The 17,311-nt window shown below is 57.9% G+C and overlaps 2 protein-coding genes and 1 pseudogene across 2 annotated transcripts in view; 1 reads left to right on the top strand and 2 right to left on the bottom strand.

Annotated features, from left to right (window-relative positions):
- The window catches only part of MADCAM1 (mucosal vascular addressin cell adhesion molecule 1), a 7,916-nt gene extending 4,352 nt beyond the window's left edge, over window positions 1–3,564 (bottom strand). Inside the window, exon 1 of the mRNA XM_029916331.1 lies at window positions 3,555–3,564. Coding sequence (XP_029772191.1) covers window positions 3,555–3,564 — 10 coding nt within the window. The remainder of the gene's footprint in view (window positions 1–3,554) is intronic.
- A 1,143-nt stretch (window positions 3,565–4,707) lies between these two features.
- LOC115274663 lies at window positions 4,708–5,227 on the bottom strand (annotated as a pseudogene).
- Window positions 5,228–11,998: 6,771 nt separating this feature from the next.
- On the top strand, window positions 11,999–17,311 carry ODF3L2 (outer dense fiber of sperm tails 3 like 2). The gene is made up of 5 exons (XM_029916330.1): window positions 11,999–12,101; window positions 12,934–13,060; window positions 13,912–13,955; window positions 14,747–14,860; window positions 16,272–17,311. The coding sequence occupies exons 1-5, from the start codon at window positions 11,999–12,001 to the stop codon at window positions 16,754–16,756; spliced, it is 873 nt and encodes a 290-aa protein (XP_029772190.1). The 3' UTR covers window positions 16,757–17,311.

Genomic DNA, 17,311 nt, shown 5'->3' with positions numbered 1-17,311 from the left:
GGGGTGGGGTGGGGGAGGGGCGCGATGGAGAGCAGACTCCTCAAGCAGAAGTGCAGAGATGGGTGGGTGGCTGGGGTTCTTCTGGGGTGGGCCTTCTGGGGGCGAGTGTCTTTGGGGGTGGGGGTGGGAGGGCTCCTGGGGGGGATGGGTCCTTTGGCGATGGGGTCTTCTGGGAGGTAATCTTCTGAAAGAGGGGTCCTTCAGGATGAGGATCTTGTGGGGATGGTGGGGTCTCCCTCTTAGACGTGGGGTCTCCTGGGGGTGATGGAGCTGAGACCTGTGCCATCTGCCTCTGGGCTTGCCCCCCTCAGGTGAGACAGCTAGGGCTGTTGGGAGCCTGGGACCTCCCTGCTGTTCCCTGCAGGCGCCTAGAGCCCCGGGGAGGCCTGGGAAGGGACTCTGGCCAGGCTCCCCACTCACAGCTGTCATCAGTGAGTCCTGAGAAATCTGTCCACCGTCTCCTCCCTGCTCCTCAGCCTGGCCTCCTTTCTTTGTGCTTTGTGGCCATGCACCACCCAGCACCCAGAGAAACACCCTCCTGGGCACGCTGGGCAGCAAGGCTGCCTGGGGCACAAAGGGAAGAGCCCTCGCCTTGGCGGGAGCCTTGCAGGGCTGTGCCCTCCCCGTGTTCAGTCTCTGCCCAAATGTTGCCTCCTCAGGCTTCCCCACAGCTTCACCCCTGCCTCCTGCATTTCACTTTCTCCCAGTGCATTTTCTTTGTAGCCTTTAATGAAGTCATGTAGCTGAAATCACATTTTTCTTTTGTTGGAGGTGGATCTTGCCTGCTGTGGCTCCCCCACCCCCACCCCAGGACCCCAGACCCGGGGCACAATAGGCATGTAGGAAGAAAAGAGTGGAAGGGTCCTAGTTTGTCTCAGGCTGACCTCAGGGTGGCCCGTGCCTCAGTTTCCCTGGCAGTCAAGTATCCATGTGCCACTAGCTCCAAGCCTGTATCTTCTCAGTGTCTTAATTGCCAGAGGCAGAAACGAGGCGCAGGAGCAGAGGCGGGCAGCACAGGAGAGAAACTGAGGCGTCAGTGAGGTGAGGGTCCAAATGTGGAGCTCAGAGTCCTATCTTCCTTGGTCCCATCCCCCTCTAGCCTTGTGCCGGGAAAGTCGGCACAGGAAGGTGGACTCCAAGGTGCGGCCCTCCCCAGGCCGGAGGTGTGGGCCTTTCTCGGGAAGCTGGGCTCTTAACCCAGGCAGGGGGCAGTGGGCCCAGTGAATGGGCCTCTTCCCAGCCCCTGACCCTGCTTCCTGCTTCCCTCCCTGCTGAGGCTTCTTGTAGGGTGTGACCCAGCTCTCCAGGCCACGCCTCCCCATCCATCACCAGTGCTCCATGGTGCTCATTCCAAGCTCCAGACGCTCTACCTGTGTGGATGACAGACCTCCAAGCTCAAGGACAGTCACAGCTCTAATCGCTGCTGATATGGGTGCCTAGAGGGAAGGACAGGTGGGCTGATGAGATGAAGAGGGGTCTGGGCAGAGGTGAGGAGGAGCTGGAACCTGGGGCCTGGGGGAGAGCAGGGAGGAGGAGGGGGGAAGAGGGATGGGGCAGGGGCCAGGAGAGATGGGGAACTCTGGGAGCCCAGGACCAGCACCAGCAGGGACTGAGCTGCCTTTCCCGCCTGCCTGTGGGGTGTCTGGTCTCATTGTTAGGAGACTGAGCCCATGGAGCCGCCTGGGTGGGGACTGAGGTCCTCCCTCCCCCTCCCCCCGCCCCCCCAACCCGAGCTTCCTGCGGTGCCTGCCTGCAGATCCCCCCCTCTTCCTGGCATTGTCCCCACCCAGGAGGAAGTCCTCAGTGGCCTTGGCAGGAAACCTCCTTCCCATGGAGGGTCCCAGCCCTCCCAAGACATGTCATCCTGCCCTCCACCTTCCTATGACAGCAGCAGTGCTCTGAGGGGGGACTGGCTTCCTCAGAGGGCATCCAGGGGAGACCAGCTTGCCCAGCCCCCCAGAGATGCCCAATCTCTTCAGGGACATCCTTCCCACCTGGGCTGAGCCAGTTCCATTCATTGGTACTATTGGTCAGTTGGGGGCTCACAGCTCTTCCTTTGAGGTGGGCTGGAGCTATGAGAGCAGGACCCCCAGACCTAGATGTGCCCCTCCCCCGCCCTGCCACGCCCCGTGGTCCCTCCCTGCTTCTGTGGGTCTCGGGGATGGTGGAGAGAAGAAGGATATGGAGACTGTGAATGATCCTTTAATAAAGACCCATGCAGAAGGCTCTAGAGGGCTGGAGGAATGCCCTGAAGTTGCCTGGTTGAGCTAACCAAAGAGAGGAGCCTGGGCAGGAATGACTCCCAGGAGTGGGGGTCAGAGCCCCAAGGAAATAATGAACACTGAATGCCCGGAAGACAACATTGCCCGGTGAATGTCTTTCTCTATGAAGCTCAACCCCAAACTGGTGGTGGCCAGGTAGCTGTCCCAGGGCTGCTAGAGCCTGGGGTCTGCACTCGGCCTGAGCCCTTGTCGTGAGCATCAAGCGGGCAGAGGCTTCGGGCTGTGATGTCTGATTCAGACAGACTGGGTGGAGGCCCCCAGTGTGGCGGGGGGGGGGGGATGGTCCGCAGAGGCCCCGCAGCTGTGGGCCCAGGGTCCCTGGGGACTACGGCTGTCCTCACCAGGAGTGCAGGGCTCAGGCTTGGGTAGCGCTGAGGGAGACGAACAGGCAACTGTGGGGGTGCCTTGAGGATCCTTAGGCCCTGAGGAGCCGGAAGGCACATCTTGATGACAGCTGACTTTGGGGTGCTGGTTCCACAACCCCAAGGCTGAGCAGGAGCTGGTGGGGCCAGGGCTCCCAGAAGTGTAACCCTTAACCTCAGGTCCTGTAGCTGACTCAGGCTATGCGGTCCTCCAGCAGCCGCTTCTTGGTGATGGGGGTCCCACCCGCAGGGCTGCGGGACAGCTTGAGGACCTGGCGTCAAGCTTCTCATGGGTACTGGGCTTTGAGGCAGACGATTGTGCCGGGGCGGGGGGTGGCGAGGGAGGGGGTCAGAAGTGTGACCAGGGGCACGAGGAGAGCAGAGCAGGTGCCAAAGGGGAAGGGTGGCCCTGGCTGATGGGCTAGCGAGAAGATAGTGAGTGTCAGAGGTCAATGTGGGTGTCCCTGGAGGCAGGCAGGTGGGATGCAGGTGGGTGAAGGGCTTGTCTATAGGGTGCCGTGCTGGTCCTGACAGCTTTGTCTGGGGCCCGGGCCACCATTTGCTCAGTTCCATGTGGAACAGGCAGAAGACAAAGCTGTAGATGAGGGGGCCCAGCCCCTTGCACAGGCCACTGATGCTGGCAAGCATGTTCTGCATGAGTCCCAGGGACGGGACTGCAGGTAAGTTGGCACCCCCTCCCAGACACCCCCCAGGGCAAGGGGCAGAACAGGCCTAAACTGACCCTAGGAGGTCGGGCTAGAGCAGGGTGGGGCTCTGGGGTCAGGCCTGTCAGACTAACCAGAGACCTACCTGTCAGCGTGCCCCTGTGCCATCCATCCCTCTTGCCACTCACTGAGCATCTGTCTACCCACACATCCATCCGTCATCTGCCCACCGTCTGTGCATCTACCTGTCCACATGTCCGTCTTTTGGACGCCCACTTGCCTGTCCCGCCCTGACCTGCAGGAGGGCTGGGCTGGTGCGGTGACAGTTTGGGCCATATGATGAACTGAGGGCAGGGCACCACTGTCAGTGACTTGTGCCCACAGACCACCTGAAATGTAGTTTTTAATTAAAATGTCAACTTAAAAGTGGATATCTGACTCAACCACTAGAAAACTTTTAAGTATGTTTGGAACAACTTGGCTTTGTGAACCTACTTTTTCAGCTGCAATTTTATTAAATCTTAAGTACAGATGAAAAATGCCCAATGAAAATGAACTGTAAAATAATACATACTAGATTTTGAGGATTTAGTATGAAGAATGTCATACATTCTAATATTTATTAAATACAGAAAGAACTGTATATATAAAATACATTATGCTATACTATATATAAAATACATTTTATTTTACATTTTATAAAACTCATTTTATTATGCTACTTTATAATTGTTTATTAAAAATGTTTTTAATGTTTATTTTTAGAGAGAGAGGGAGAATGTGAGTGGAGAAGGGGCAGAGAGAGAGGGAGACAGAGGGTCTGAAACAGGCTCCACACTGACAGCAGAGAGCCTGATTCAAGGCTCAGACTATGAACTGTGACTTCATGATCTGACCTGAAGGCTGACACTCAACCGACTGAACCACTCACGTGCCCCTTAAAATTATTAAAAATACGTATTTATTTTTGGGGCACTTGGGTGGCTCAGTCAGTTAAATGTCCGACTCTTGGTTTCAGCTCAGGTCATGATCTGCTGGTTCGTGGGTTGGAGCCCCACACTGGGCTCCGCACTGACATCGAAGAGCCTGCTTGGGGGTCTCTCTTGCCCTCTCTCTCTCTGCCTCTCCCTTGCTCGACTGTGCTTTCTCTCTTTCTCAAGATAAACTTTAAAAAATTTTTAAAAATGTTTATTCATTTTTGAGAGAGAGTGGGCACAGGAGGGGCAGAAAGAGAGGGACAGAGGGTCAGAAGGGGACTCTGCGCTGACAGCGAGCCTCCCTCAGCAGAGAGCCTGATGCGGGGCTCAAACTCGTGAACTGTGAGATCATGATCTGAGCCTAAGGAAGTTGGCTGCTTAACCAACTGAGCCACTCAGGTGCCCCTCTGCTACCTTTTGAAAAGATATTTATTTATCTAGATTTTCACATAAAAGTTCTTAGTTTACTAATCCTCTCAAGGAAAATCTGCACAACCACCAGAGAGCCACAGCACAATCTTTACTCCTTCTGTCGTCCGATCTCCAGCTCACTTTTTGCCGGCACCAACATTGGCTTTTGCGGTTCCCCTGACTTTCCTCATTCTGTTCTTGCATTCCTTTCGCTGTTTTCTTGATGTCTTTTTCTTCTCATACCGGCCATGTCTTGCAAGTCTATGTTTGGGTTCGTTTTTCTTCACATCATCCAAGGAATCATATATCATGCCAAAGCCAGTGGTCTTGCCACCTCCGAAATGGGTTCTGAATCCAAATACAAAGATGACATCTGGTGTGGTCTTGTACATTTTGGCTAGTTTTTTCCGAATTTCTGTCTTAGGTACTGTTGCCTTTCCAGGGTAAAGGACATCAATGACCATCTGTTTCCGCTGAAGTAGTCAGTTGGTCATGAACTTCCTGGTCTGGATAGTTACCATGTGGTTCATGATGGCGGTTGCCCTTCAATCAGCCAGGGAGGAAAAGAGAAAAAAAGATATTTATTTATTTACTTATTTATTTATTGAGCATGAGCTGGGAAGGGGTAGAGGCAGAGGGAGAGAGAGAATCTCAAGAAAAATCTCCACCTCAAGAGATTCTGACCTGAGTTGAAATCAACACTTGGAGGCTTAACCAACTGAGCTGTCCAGGTGCCCCAAGACTTTATTTTTAAGTAATCTTTCCACCCCAGTGTGGGGCTCAAACTCACAACACTGAGAACAAGTCATATGCTCCACTGACTGGGTCAGCCAGGTGCCCCTATTTATGTCACTTTTTTCCATTTTTTCCCAACATGGTTGCTGGAGAATTTAAGTGGGCTGTGTGTGCTAGTGGGCAGGGGTCTCTGTCTTCAGGCTGGGTTTGTGGCCTGTCTTGGACACAGAATAGAAATGTCCTTTGGTTAGGTGGGTAGCTCCCCTCTTCTCCACTTACCCCCAGGCTAAGACCTGGGAATCCCTGGTGTTTTAACACACCCAGGTGATTCTGGGTTACGTGAAGCAGAGGCATGTGGTTGTCGGCAGGGAGGAGGGGGTGTTCCTGGCATGGAGAAAGGGGCCACTGCTGCTCCAACCCCCACAGAGCCCAGAGAACAATCAAGCCCCAATGCCAGCAGTGCTGGAAACTTCAGGGGTTGGGAAGTGCTGGATGGGTGAGGACCGTGGAGAGAAGGGACTGAGGCTGGGGGTCCAGTGGGCCAGACTGGATAGGGAGGGGCTGAGGCTGGGGGTCACAGTCTGCTCTGAGCAGAGCCCCTCAGAGAAGTTCTCTGCCCAAGAAGCTACTTTCAGGCCTCTGCACCAGCGACAGGGGTTGGGCCCCGGGGCTTGGGCAGGATGGGAGACTAGTCAGGTCCGAGTGATGAAGCAGGGCCAGTTCAGAGAGTGGAGGTGTTTCTGCAGGGAGGGTAGGAACTGAGGTTGCAGGACTGTGCCTGGGTGTCTGCGGCAGGGGCCTGGGTGTACCAAGCTGGATTTGGGGGTCTTGCGAAGGGAAGGGGTTAGGGTTCAGCGTCCAAGGCTAAGACTGGAGTCCCAGCTGGCCCACATGGGCTATGCGTGCCCAGTATGGTTAGGGCTGGGGGTGGGGTCCCGGATCGGGCCAGCGCCGAGGGTCACGGGTGGGCAGGGACTCGGACACTCTCAGAGCCGCCGTCCTAGACGCCCATCTTCTTAGCCAGCAGGACGCTGCCGTCCGCCGCTCCATGTCTCCGGGAGCAGTGTCGCATCCAGCGTCCTCCAGGCGCCGGCCCCGGTCCACAAGTCCCGGCGGCCCCCGCGCTCGCCCCGCCCTACTGCACTACAACTCCCGGCATGCCGCGCACCGCAGGCCGGTGTTTCCCACAAGGCTCCGCACGCTGCGCCTCCGGGGCCGCGAGCCGAGGACTCGCGCGTGGACGCTGTCGGCGCCTGGCTGCTCGCGAGGGCGCCCGAGGAGCCGTGCGCTCCGGGAGCCTCCCGGCCGCGCGTCTTTTACAGCGAACGACGCGGGCGCAGTGCTCGCCCCCCGCCCCCCAGCCCTCTGCGGTGGGCACCGGCCGGACGACTCGGTCGAGCAGCCAGTCTTGGGGAGCAGCAAGAGGACCTGGATGGTCCTTCCTGCGGAACCCGGGGGCAGCAGGCGCTCGATATATATGCGCGGGCTGAGTGCACAGAGGAGGGTTTCTGGGACCAGAGTCCGAGGCCAAGGAGTTCCTGCTCTCTTCCCCGCCGGGATCGCAGCCTCGGGGGTGACTAGGGGCGCTGGGATCCCTATCCGAGATGGAGCCCTCTTGCTGGAGGCCAGGGGCTTATTCCCCGGCCGGGGACCAAGGTGCTGGGGAACGCGAGGGTTTTATCTAAAGGTTGGAGGATGTTTCTGGCGTCTGGTGAAATGGTGCCAGAGAGGAGAGTCCAGCGGAAGGGTGGTTTGTCACGGGGGCCTGATGTCTGAGAGCAGTTGCTAGGGATGAGGGTCACCCAATTCAACAAATATTTATTCAGTGCTTACTAGATGCCAAGCATTGTTCTAGGTGCCAGGGTGACAGCAGACAGCCAGGTGGGCAGACCCCTGCCCAAGGAGCTTTCCTTCTGATGGGGGGCGGGCAGGAGGAGCAGGGTAAAAAGCCTAACTCTGTGGTGCGTGCTGATTCCTGTGGTGTCGTTCCCATCGTGGCTGCCATGATGACATCAACCGGCTCACAAAACTCCTGCAAGCTGAACAGTCGCCTCAGAACCTGCAGCGTACCCCTGGGCAGTGGGTGAATGGTGTGCTGCATTAGCTAGTGATAAAATCTGAGAAAAAACAAGTCAGATGGCAGAGGGGCTGGTAGTGTGCGGATGGGCCAGTTGTAGGATCCGGTTGGGTGGTCAGAGGAAGATTTGTTTACAAGGAGAGGTCTGAGCAGAGACTTGAAGGAACTGAAGAGAATTAGCAAGCATCTGTGTGGGAAAGGGTGTACCAGGTAGAAGGTACAGTGAGTGCAAAGGCCGTGAGGCTGGGGCTGCCTAGTGTGTTCTAGAAAAGCAAAGAGGGCTGAGAGCTTCACCAGAGGGATGGATAGACCCAGAGAGGAGAGAAAGGACTTGGCTGGGTAGGAGTTTGTAGGCTCCAGAAAAGCCTGCTGGGACCCCTGTCCAGCCCTCCAGTCCTCTGAATATAAGCCCTTCCTTCCTCTGAACCTCAGTGTTTGCATCTGTAAAACGGGGACTGGGCACACATGCAGCTGGGTGCCCAGCAGAACACTAGGGCTGAACCTACCCCTGCTCTGTCCCACGTGGAGAGCTGCCACTTTCCTGGATGGAGTCAGGAGAGGAGCCTGGCAAGTTCACTGTGTTCTTGTCTTGGGGAGAACAAGTCTTCTTTGTTAGAGTCTCCTCAGAACAAAGGGGCAGACAGCCACAGAGGCGCGTGAGTCTGAGTCAGGGGGCTGGCGTAGGGACAGGGGGCTGGCCTGGGATAGAGGACAATTGCGAGTGCCCCAGGGGAGTGGGTGGGAAGTGACAGATCATGGCAGATGGGAGGCCAGAGCTGCAGCTGGCCCGCTGGCCTGCTGCCACCCGCGTGCCAGGGACAGAAAGCAGCAGGTCACTCAGTGAACCCAGCCTCCTGGGCGTGTGTCCCCACGTTCAGCCTCCAGATGATTTCAGAAGGGAATGGCGGGGACCTGCACCGACAGCGGAGGTGGTTAAGCAATAGTCTCCCTTCAGCCACAAGTCACAGGTGTTTGCTGTGCGCATGCTCCAGACTCCCACTGCCCCTGCCTGTGTGTGTGCCTGCACGTGCGCGTGCTGGCATGTGACAGGAGTGTGGGTGAGACCAGACCCCTCATCTGGGTTCAGGTCAGATCCATTCTTCAGGAGATTCAGGTCCAAGCCTTGTAGCCATTCTTGAGTCCTTTTCTCTTGCACCTGACCTCTCCCCTCCTGTGCCCAGGGCCCTTCAGGGCTCCGGCCTCCCTCAGGGTAAAAGCCCATGTCCGCCACCTGCCCCTCACCCCGCCCTCCTCCCTGCCCTCCCTCTCCATCTCCTTCTCTCCCTCTTGCTATGCTGCTCCAGCCACAAGGGCCCCCTCGCTGTTCAACACACAGGCCCAGTGAGGCCCTGGGGCTTCGGCACGGGCTGAGCCCTACGCCTCGAGTGTTGGGAGCAGCACCATCTGCAGCAAGGGAAACCCCTAGAAGCTCATCAAATAAAGTGTGCTGTCTTCAGGCCACGGATATTACACCCAGTGATGAAAACGGACGGTCTGCAACTGGACGCAGCAAGAGGATGAATCCTATATACTAGGTCTAGGAGAGAGGGCAGGGGGCGGGGGAAGGCAATGCAGCCCTGCTTTTCAAGTCAGGATGGTGGTTACAGGGTAGAGGGGAGGGGGTGACTGGAAGGGGGCACGATGGGGCCTCTAGAAGGCTGGAAGCATCCTGTCCAAGCACGTCAGTGCTGGCTATGTGGGCGCCTGACCTGCCTGGACAAATGCTGGTTGCAGCCTCCGCAGGTGTCCCCTGCAGCATTGCGGGGGTGGGGGCCCACCCCTGGCCCCCGGACCCTCATGTGTGAGAAGCACTCTTCTCACCCAGTCTTCACAACCGAAAATGTCCCCGGACATTGTGCAGTGCCCTCTATGGGACCTGACTGCCACAGGACTAAGGGTTTAGGTCTTTTTCTGTTTCTGTTTCTGTTTATTGATATTTGACAGAGTGCGAGCGGGGGAGGGGCAGAGAGAGAGGGGAGACGCCGACTCCAAAGCAGGCTCTAGGCTCTGAGCCGATAGCACAGAGCCCAACTTGGGGCTCAAACCCACAACCCACCAACTGCTAGATCGTGACCTGAGCCGAAGTCGGATGCCCAATCGACTGAGCCCGCCAGGCGCCAAGGGTTTAGTTCTAAAGCACTCTAAATCTGCTGACCACACAGGGGCCACATGTGGCCCTCCAGGCTGAGATGTGCTGTGAGCACAAGACACACTAGGTTCTGAAGCATTATCACGAGAAAAGAATGTAAAATGTCTCAAGCTAAATTTTTTGTATGCTGAAATAATATTTTGGTTATGTTGAGTTAAATAAAATGTATTATTAAAATTTTCTTGGTTTTTTTTTTGACACAGCTGCTAGAAAATTTGAAATTGCACATGTGGTTTGCATTCTGTTTCTTGTAGGCTGTGTTGGTGGCCCCTTCTGAGAGGCTGGTATGTAGTAGGTGCCCAATAAGTTCAGTCTGTGCCCTCACAGCCAGACAAAGGTGAGGTTAGGAGTTTGGATTTGTTCATGGCACAGTGGGAGCCTGGGGGATGTTTTGTAAACAAGACATGGGTACGGGGTGACTTTTGATTTCAAAAGATCCTTTAGTTCTTGTACGGAAAATGAGTTGCAGGGGAAGAAGGGACGTGAGTGAATTTGGGGACAGTGATATTCCTTCAATGATCAAAGGAGGAGCTAATAATGGATTCAGGAAGAGGCAGACGAGGCTGAGAGAGGTAAGACCCAGGGCCCTTGGTGGGGACACCTGCCCCCCCCCTTACTGTTGTAAACAATGTCAGCTCCATCCTGGTCTCTGCGGGAGACTTTTTCCTTTGGGGCTTTGAAAACTAAGGAGGCCTGCTTGGAGGTGGGCCCCCAGTCCCACAACCACAAGGAAAGATCCTGCACCACCCCCAGGAGCTGGGAAGTGGGCCCCTCCCCAAGGGAGCCCCTCCGAAGTGCCCTCAGCCCTGGCCAACAGCAGCACTGCAGCCTGAGCAGAGGACCTAACTCTGTGTGCTATGTCCTCAGAAGCTATGACGTAAGACATGTGGGTGTTTTTTAAGCCACTGTGTTTGGGGGGGAATCTGTTATGTGGCCTAGAGAGCCAGCAACCTGGCCCCGCATAGCTAGCGGTCCACCGGAGAGCCCACGCCTCACACCTGGCCCGCCCCTCCCCTGCATGTTCCTCCGGGTTAGAGGTAGCGTCGCGTTCACCGGCCCCAATACCTCCGGTTCACTCATCCCCACATCAAATGTGCCGCAAACCCCGTTGCTTCTAGTTTTTAAATAGATCCAGGATCCACCTGCTTCTTACCTCCTCCTCCACCATCCATCTGGTGGAGCCCGCCGCACCCCCATCTCCCCACGCCTGCCCGGGACCAGCCCCTCCCCTGAGCCCCCAGTCTCCCGGCGCGGCCCACGGTCTGTTTCCCCGCTGCCGCCAGAGGGCGCCAGTGAGCACCCGGTCGGGCGGGTTCCCGGCTCCGCCCGCAGCCCTCCGGGGCTCCCCGGTGCCTGCCCCGACCCGGCACGACCTGCTCCGTCTCCCCCCATCGCTCATTCTGTTCCAACCACCACGGGCCTCCTCGCGGCTCCTCCAGGACGCTGGGTACACTTGAGGCTCGGGACCCCTGTCCCTGCTGCGCCCTCCGCCTGTTTCGCCTTCGCCCCAGACCACCCTCCTCTCCTTCAGGTCTCTGTTTGAATGTCACCTTCTCAGCGTGACCCATCCTCCTGCCCCAACATTTGGCCTGCACGTGGGCTCCCAGCCTGGCTCTGTTTTCTAACACATTTAACGCCTTCTTATATAGTATGTGCTCATTTATTAAGTTACTGTTTATCTCCTTTGTCCCTTCCTGACAACACCACCTCCTTACCTATCTGTTCCTGTTGTGTCCCCACCAACCTAAATAGAATCTGTATGCAGCAAGTGCTCAATAAATGCTTATTGTATGAAGGAAGGAAGGAAGGAATGCAGGCAGGCAGGTAGTAATGCTTCTTGGCCTAAAGTTGCAGCCCCCAGAGGGGTGAAGTCACTCTCTGACCTTGGGCGGCAACTCAGTTTCTCCAGCTATAGAAATGGGGCCACACTGCCCATGACCTCACCGCCCCCTTCTGCCACATGGCTGTAGGTGTTGTGTTTGTGGCCCTGGCTGCCCAGCTTGGCGGCTCCCCGGGGGCCCCCTCAGCTGACACTGGATTCTTTCCTGGACCATCCAGCCACCTGGCCGACACTCGATCCTGGCCCCACTTCCAGGCCAACGTCCGCCGACCAGCTCACTAGGGCCGGGGCCCCAAGACTCTGGGCTGCGGGACAAGGGACTGTCTGTGCAGTCCCAGGGGGTGTGGTGAGGCTGGGGCTCGTGGACACCAGCACAAGCTGCAAGGACTGAGGACAGCACCTGACCTGCAGGCCCGGAGCCGGAGCCGCCGCAGCTGAGGAGAAAACAGCAGGCCGGAGCTGCCCAGGCCCCGCGCTCCGCGCCGCCTCGCCCGCTCGCCATGGGGACGCTCGGTGCCAACCCTGGCCCGCGGCTGCCCACTGAGCGCCCGAGCGCTCGGACCGGCTTGAGGAGGGCCTGCGGGACGGCCGCCTCCGAGGACGGTACGCGCGGCCGCGGGGGAGGAGGGAGGCGGCGGTGGGGCCTCTTCCTGTGCCACTCTCCCCGGCTGGGCTGGGCTGCGCCGGGGCTTCTGGAATTCCTGGGAGCCACCCGGAGGCGGGAGGCTCTGGCGAGTCCCTGCTCCTCCCCAAACCTCAGTTTTCCTCCCAGCAGGATGGGCGTGAACATAGCATTTCTGCCGGCTCTCAGCCCTCCACCCAGCAAGAAGTGGCGGGTGTGGGCCAGGCGGCCTTGCAGGTGCTGCTGCGGCAGTGACAGAGCAGCGAGGGTCTGTGGGGGAGACTCAGGCAAGGCAAAAACCAAGAAGCAGGATTTACAGCGGATTAGTGATAAGTGCCTTCAGCAGCGTAGAGCGGCCAGGAGAGGGAGAGTGGGGGCTTGAAGGCCTGCACGCTCTTCGGGGGCCGTGGGCATCCTCTCAGAGGGGGCATCCCGGCTCTGAGGCTGTGCATTCTCAGGGAGGGTCAAGGCCCCTGCCTCGTTTATCCGTGTGTAATGAGACAGCAGGACTGGGGCTCGATGCCGACATTCTTGCTGAGGCCACCAAACACTGCAGTTGTGACAGTGCGTCTCTGTGTCTGGGCCTCAGTTTCCCCAAAGTGACAGTGTGTCTCCGTGTCTAGGCCTGCAGCCCCTCCTACCTGTGACTCAGGTTTGACTCACAATGCCCCTCACTCACTCTGCCCCCTGGGGGGGGGCAGCTCTCCAGTCTCCACCTGCCAGAGAGGGTGGTTGGGAGCCTGGGCAGGGGCTCAGGGGCTGGCCCCCGGGGTCTCCCCCAATATCTCAGTGTGTCAAGCCCCAGGCCGTGACCTGAAGACTTTGCTTGCAGGCTCCGGACCAGGCTTGTACGTCCTGCCGTCCACCGTGGGCTACGTCAACCACGACTGCACCAGGGTGGCCAGTCCAGCCTACTCACTCTTCTGGAGGCCCAGCCCCGGTAAGGCCTCCAGGGGCGCCGGGTGGGGGTGGCGGCTTGGAGGGGTGCAGGGGCGCTCATTTGCCCTGAGGGAGGCCGGAAGCTTGCTGGGGGGCAGGAGGCAGCTGCGCCCTTGCCCTTGTCGACAGAAGGCAGCACGTGTGGTGCCCAGGCCCCGAATCTGTCTTCTGCGCCTTGCGGAACCCTTGCTACTTGACTTCGGACGAGCAGCCTAACTGCTCTGGGGCCCAGTTTCCTTCTCTGCAAACAGATGACACGCTCCTTAAGGGGTTGTCCTCAGGGACAGATAGACGTTAGATGCTTGGGAACGCCCATCACCAGTAGCTGCCACAGCCCTGGGCATCTAGTCGGTGCTCAACAGATGCGGGCGAGGTGGCCTCCTAACTCCAGTTTCTCTGCCAGCAAGACGAAGCTCCTCACAGGTGTTGGGGCGATGCCAGGGTGGGAGTCCCTGCTGTGTGGACCGGCAGCGGGCGGTGGGGCTCACTGTCCATTCCTATTAGAAGTGTCACCCTCACGTTCTGGCAAGATTGTGCCCTTCATATAAATGCCCACAAGTTCCATCACCCCAGTTTCTAGAGCTGCTCTGAAGTCGCAAGTGCACCGGGGTGGCAGAGGGCCCAGAACGAGGACTTTGATCCACCGAGACAAGGGCTTGTGGGGAGGGGGCGGCTGAGGCCTTCAGAACCAGCCAAACGCCCAAACCAAACTGCAACCCAATTCACGGAGCTCCAGGGGGTCCTCAGGAAGGCCCATGAGGGGACTGGCGTCACATCTATCACCAGGAAGCGTTGAGGACTTCGCCAGTGGCCCAGGGCAACGTGGGTTCCCAGGTTCTGTCTTCCTCACAGGACACATTCTGGGACAGCAGGACAGACAGACTGGGGAGTTGAGGGTGAGTGGTGGCCAGTGTGGACGACTTCCTGGAGGAGGAGGCCTATGGTCTGGGCTTTGCAGGATGAGGGGTTCAGGAGAGCCCAGGAGACAAGACACCCAGGTAGGGCGGCACAGGCAGAGGCCCTGTCGTGGGCAGGCGTGAGCTGGGATGCCCTTCCTTTGACGGCAAGATGCTTCCTGCCTGCGTGTGGTGCACGCACACAGAGCGCCCCGGCCAATTAATATGGGTCACACACGCTACACATCGGGGCCCGAGCATTTGTGCCTAACTGGCTTAGAAGCGGCCCCAGTGACCAGCCGCAGCAGGAAAGTGCCCCTTCTGGCCTGCCTTCCTTGGACCCTCTCACATTTCAATCTCCTCGCCCTGCCTCTGGGGAGACAGAAGCAGAGATAGGCTAGGTGGCCTGCCCATGGACGAAGCTCCTGGAGGCCCTGCTGAGACCCCAGGCGCGCCCCAGGACAACGAGCCCAAGCACGCCAAGAGCCCTCCTCAGAGCCTTACTCAGAGCCTGGTCACCTTCACTGCGCGCACCGTCCTGACCTGCCCACGAGCTGGTCCCCTCGTCCGCAGCAGAAGAGAGATCAAGGGTGGCACAGGCGGTTGCCAGGGCACTTATGTGCTCATCAGACAAAGTCTAAGCAGGGCCCCTAGGTCAGGGCAACCGTACCTCAGTGGTCTAAGGTCCCTTCTCTCCAAGATGGGGCTGGGGGTCGGGTTGGCCAGGGGCACTGAGCGGGGTCCCCGGGGCCGTCAGAGGTGCCCTTAGGACCCCGGACTCTTCTCCCCAGCATCTCTACAGGACGTCAGCCCTGGGCCAGTCTACTTCCTGGACCCAAAAGTCACCCGGTTTGGCCGAAGCTGCACCCCTGCTTACTCCATGCAGGGCCGGGGCAAGGCTCGGGGTGAGTATCTGATTGGTGCTGTCCCACCCGGACCCTGCCCTTTCAGGCCTCTGCCTCTGTCCGCTCCTTCCCCTCCCACCACCAGGTTCTTAGAACTCCAGTGTCTTTGGAATGACAAATCAAGGGGCTCCAAGGAGGGGCTGGGGGCCCTGAGAGAGCCTGAATGAGGAATGGGCTTGGGTGACAGTGACCTTGTGCACATATGCTGCCAGAGGGCATTTGGGGCTCATTCTTGGCATCAGGGAATGATGGGGCACAGCGAGGGCTGTGGCAGATGTGGCAATCCCCTTCACAGGCTCTAAACAACTCACTTCCACCTGAAGTGCCTAATTTAATGACCTGATTCCAGTCTCCCATGCACCCACCCTCTCCTCTTTTGACCTGTCACCCATTTGCTCATCCACTCACTGGTCAATCAGTTCATCCATCCACCCATTTACCCATCTATCTACTCACTGACCTATCCATGAACCCACCTGTTCATGATCTAATCCATCAATTGATCCATCCATCCATCCATCCACCCACTCACCCATCCATCCACTCACCCACCCAATCATCCATCCATCCAGTGATCCATCTACGGATCCATCCACAATCCATCTACCCATTTATCATCCACCCAGTCATCCAATATCCATCCACCCATCCATCCACCCACCCACCAAATCATTCATCCATCCTTCCATCCATCCATCTACTGGTCCATCCACAATTCATCTACCCATTTATTCATTCACCCAATCATCCCATCCATCCATCCATCCACCCATGATCCCTTCATCCACAACCAACCCATCCATCCATCCATCCCTCCATCCGTCCATCCCTCCATCCACAATCCAGCTCTTTATCTCTCTGTATACCCATGGACCCATTCATCTACTCATTCACTCCTCATCCAACCACTCACCTCCCATCCTTCTACTCACACAGCCGTTCAAACGTGTATTAAGCTGAGGAGTTAAAGTAGATTTGACATGCCCTTGCTTTTTATGAGACCCCAGTCTGGTGATGGAGTTAGTCCTATGTGGAGACCATCCTACCTCACTGTGCCCATGTCTGGAGGGGAAGATCCAAGCCTGGAGGGCCCTTGGAAGGGCTGTGAGGGCCTGCCTAGGAGGAGGGAGTGGGGAAGGCTGCAGGAAGGAGGGGGCTTTGGGGCTGATGGGAAGGGTGAGAAGCCCCTGGGAGGTGGGAATAGGAAAATGGAAGGTATGCCTGGCAGAGGGTTGAGCATGGGCAAAGGCCTGGAGGCTTGAAAGAGAACAGATTGTGTGGGGAGGTCTGGGAAGTGGAGACACCTTGGGGCTGCTTGAGAAGTGCTGTGGGCTCCAGGGAGCATGGGCGCAGTGGGAAGGTCTTTGAGCAGGTGGGGCCTCCTATCAACCATCCTGCCCCATTCTCACAGGTCTGGAGGTGACACCAGGCCCTGGGGCGTACAGTCCAGAGAAGGTGGCCCCTGTGCGCCAGCGGACACCCCCGGCTTTCACCCTGGGCTCCCGCCTGCGCCCACAGCTCCAGGACACCTCAGCCCCTGCTCCTAACACCTATACCCTGCCCTCCCTGTGGGGCTCCCAGATATTCATTAAGCCCAGCAGCCCCAGCTACACAGTGGTGGGCCGTACACCCCCTGTACGTCCCCCTCAGGACCCTGCTGAGCTTCCAGGCCCGGGCCAGTATGATAGCCCCGACCCCAACACCTACCGTCAGCGCTGGCCTGCCTTCACCATGCTGGGCCGGCCCCGTGCACCCCAGCCCCCGGAGGAGACTCCTGGCCCTGGCACTCACAGCCCTGAGCAGGTCACCATGACCAAAGTCAGGGCGCCGGCATTCACCATAGGCATCCGTCACTCCAAATGCGCTACCACCATGGCTGTGGACACCATGCCCTGACACCTTTGGGGTTAGGACCCCAGCTGCCCCTGGACTAAGTGTCAGTTTACCTATGTTGTCGGGGTGTGGGTAGGCCCCTTCTGGGCCTGGCATTGGCTGAGAGGTGCTTGCAGAAGCAGGGAGCAGGCACATCTTGCCTTCTCTGAGGTCCTTCTAGGCCACCTGTTTCTTTGGTCCCTTGGGGCTGTGACCCCTTGGCCCCGTGCAGGGTGAGCTTCCTTCCAGTGCCCCAGTTTCTTCCTCCTGGTCATGGCAGGTCAAGTCGGATCAGGCAGAGGAAAGGACAACGACAGCCCTGCCTAGCAGCTGGCTGGAGCTTCCTGTGTCCTGGGACCTGGGGTCCACCCTGCTAGGGCCCGGGTCCCCGGCACAGCTCACGTCTCCTGTGTCCCCCGGGGCCCCCTGCTCACATTTCTGCTAAACGTGGGCTCTTGCCCTGCTTCTCATGGACGCACAGCCAGCTGCCAGCCCTGGTCCCAGCCCTAAATCAAGCTGGAAGCAGCCCGATTTCTCTCCCTCTAGCTGCTTGCCAATAAATCTCTGTGGCACAAGAAC

Source organism: Suricata suricatta, chromosome 12, assembly GCF_006229205.1.
Source record: "Suricata suricatta isolate VVHF042 chromosome 12, meerkat_22Aug2017_6uvM2_HiC, whole genome shotgun sequence".
In the NCBI taxonomy this organism is placed as follows: Eukaryota; Metazoa; Chordata; class Mammalia; order Carnivora; family Herpestidae; genus Suricata; species Suricata suricatta.
Note: the sequence above shows the minus strand (reverse complement) of the source record. Positions and strands in the feature narration are given on the sequence as shown.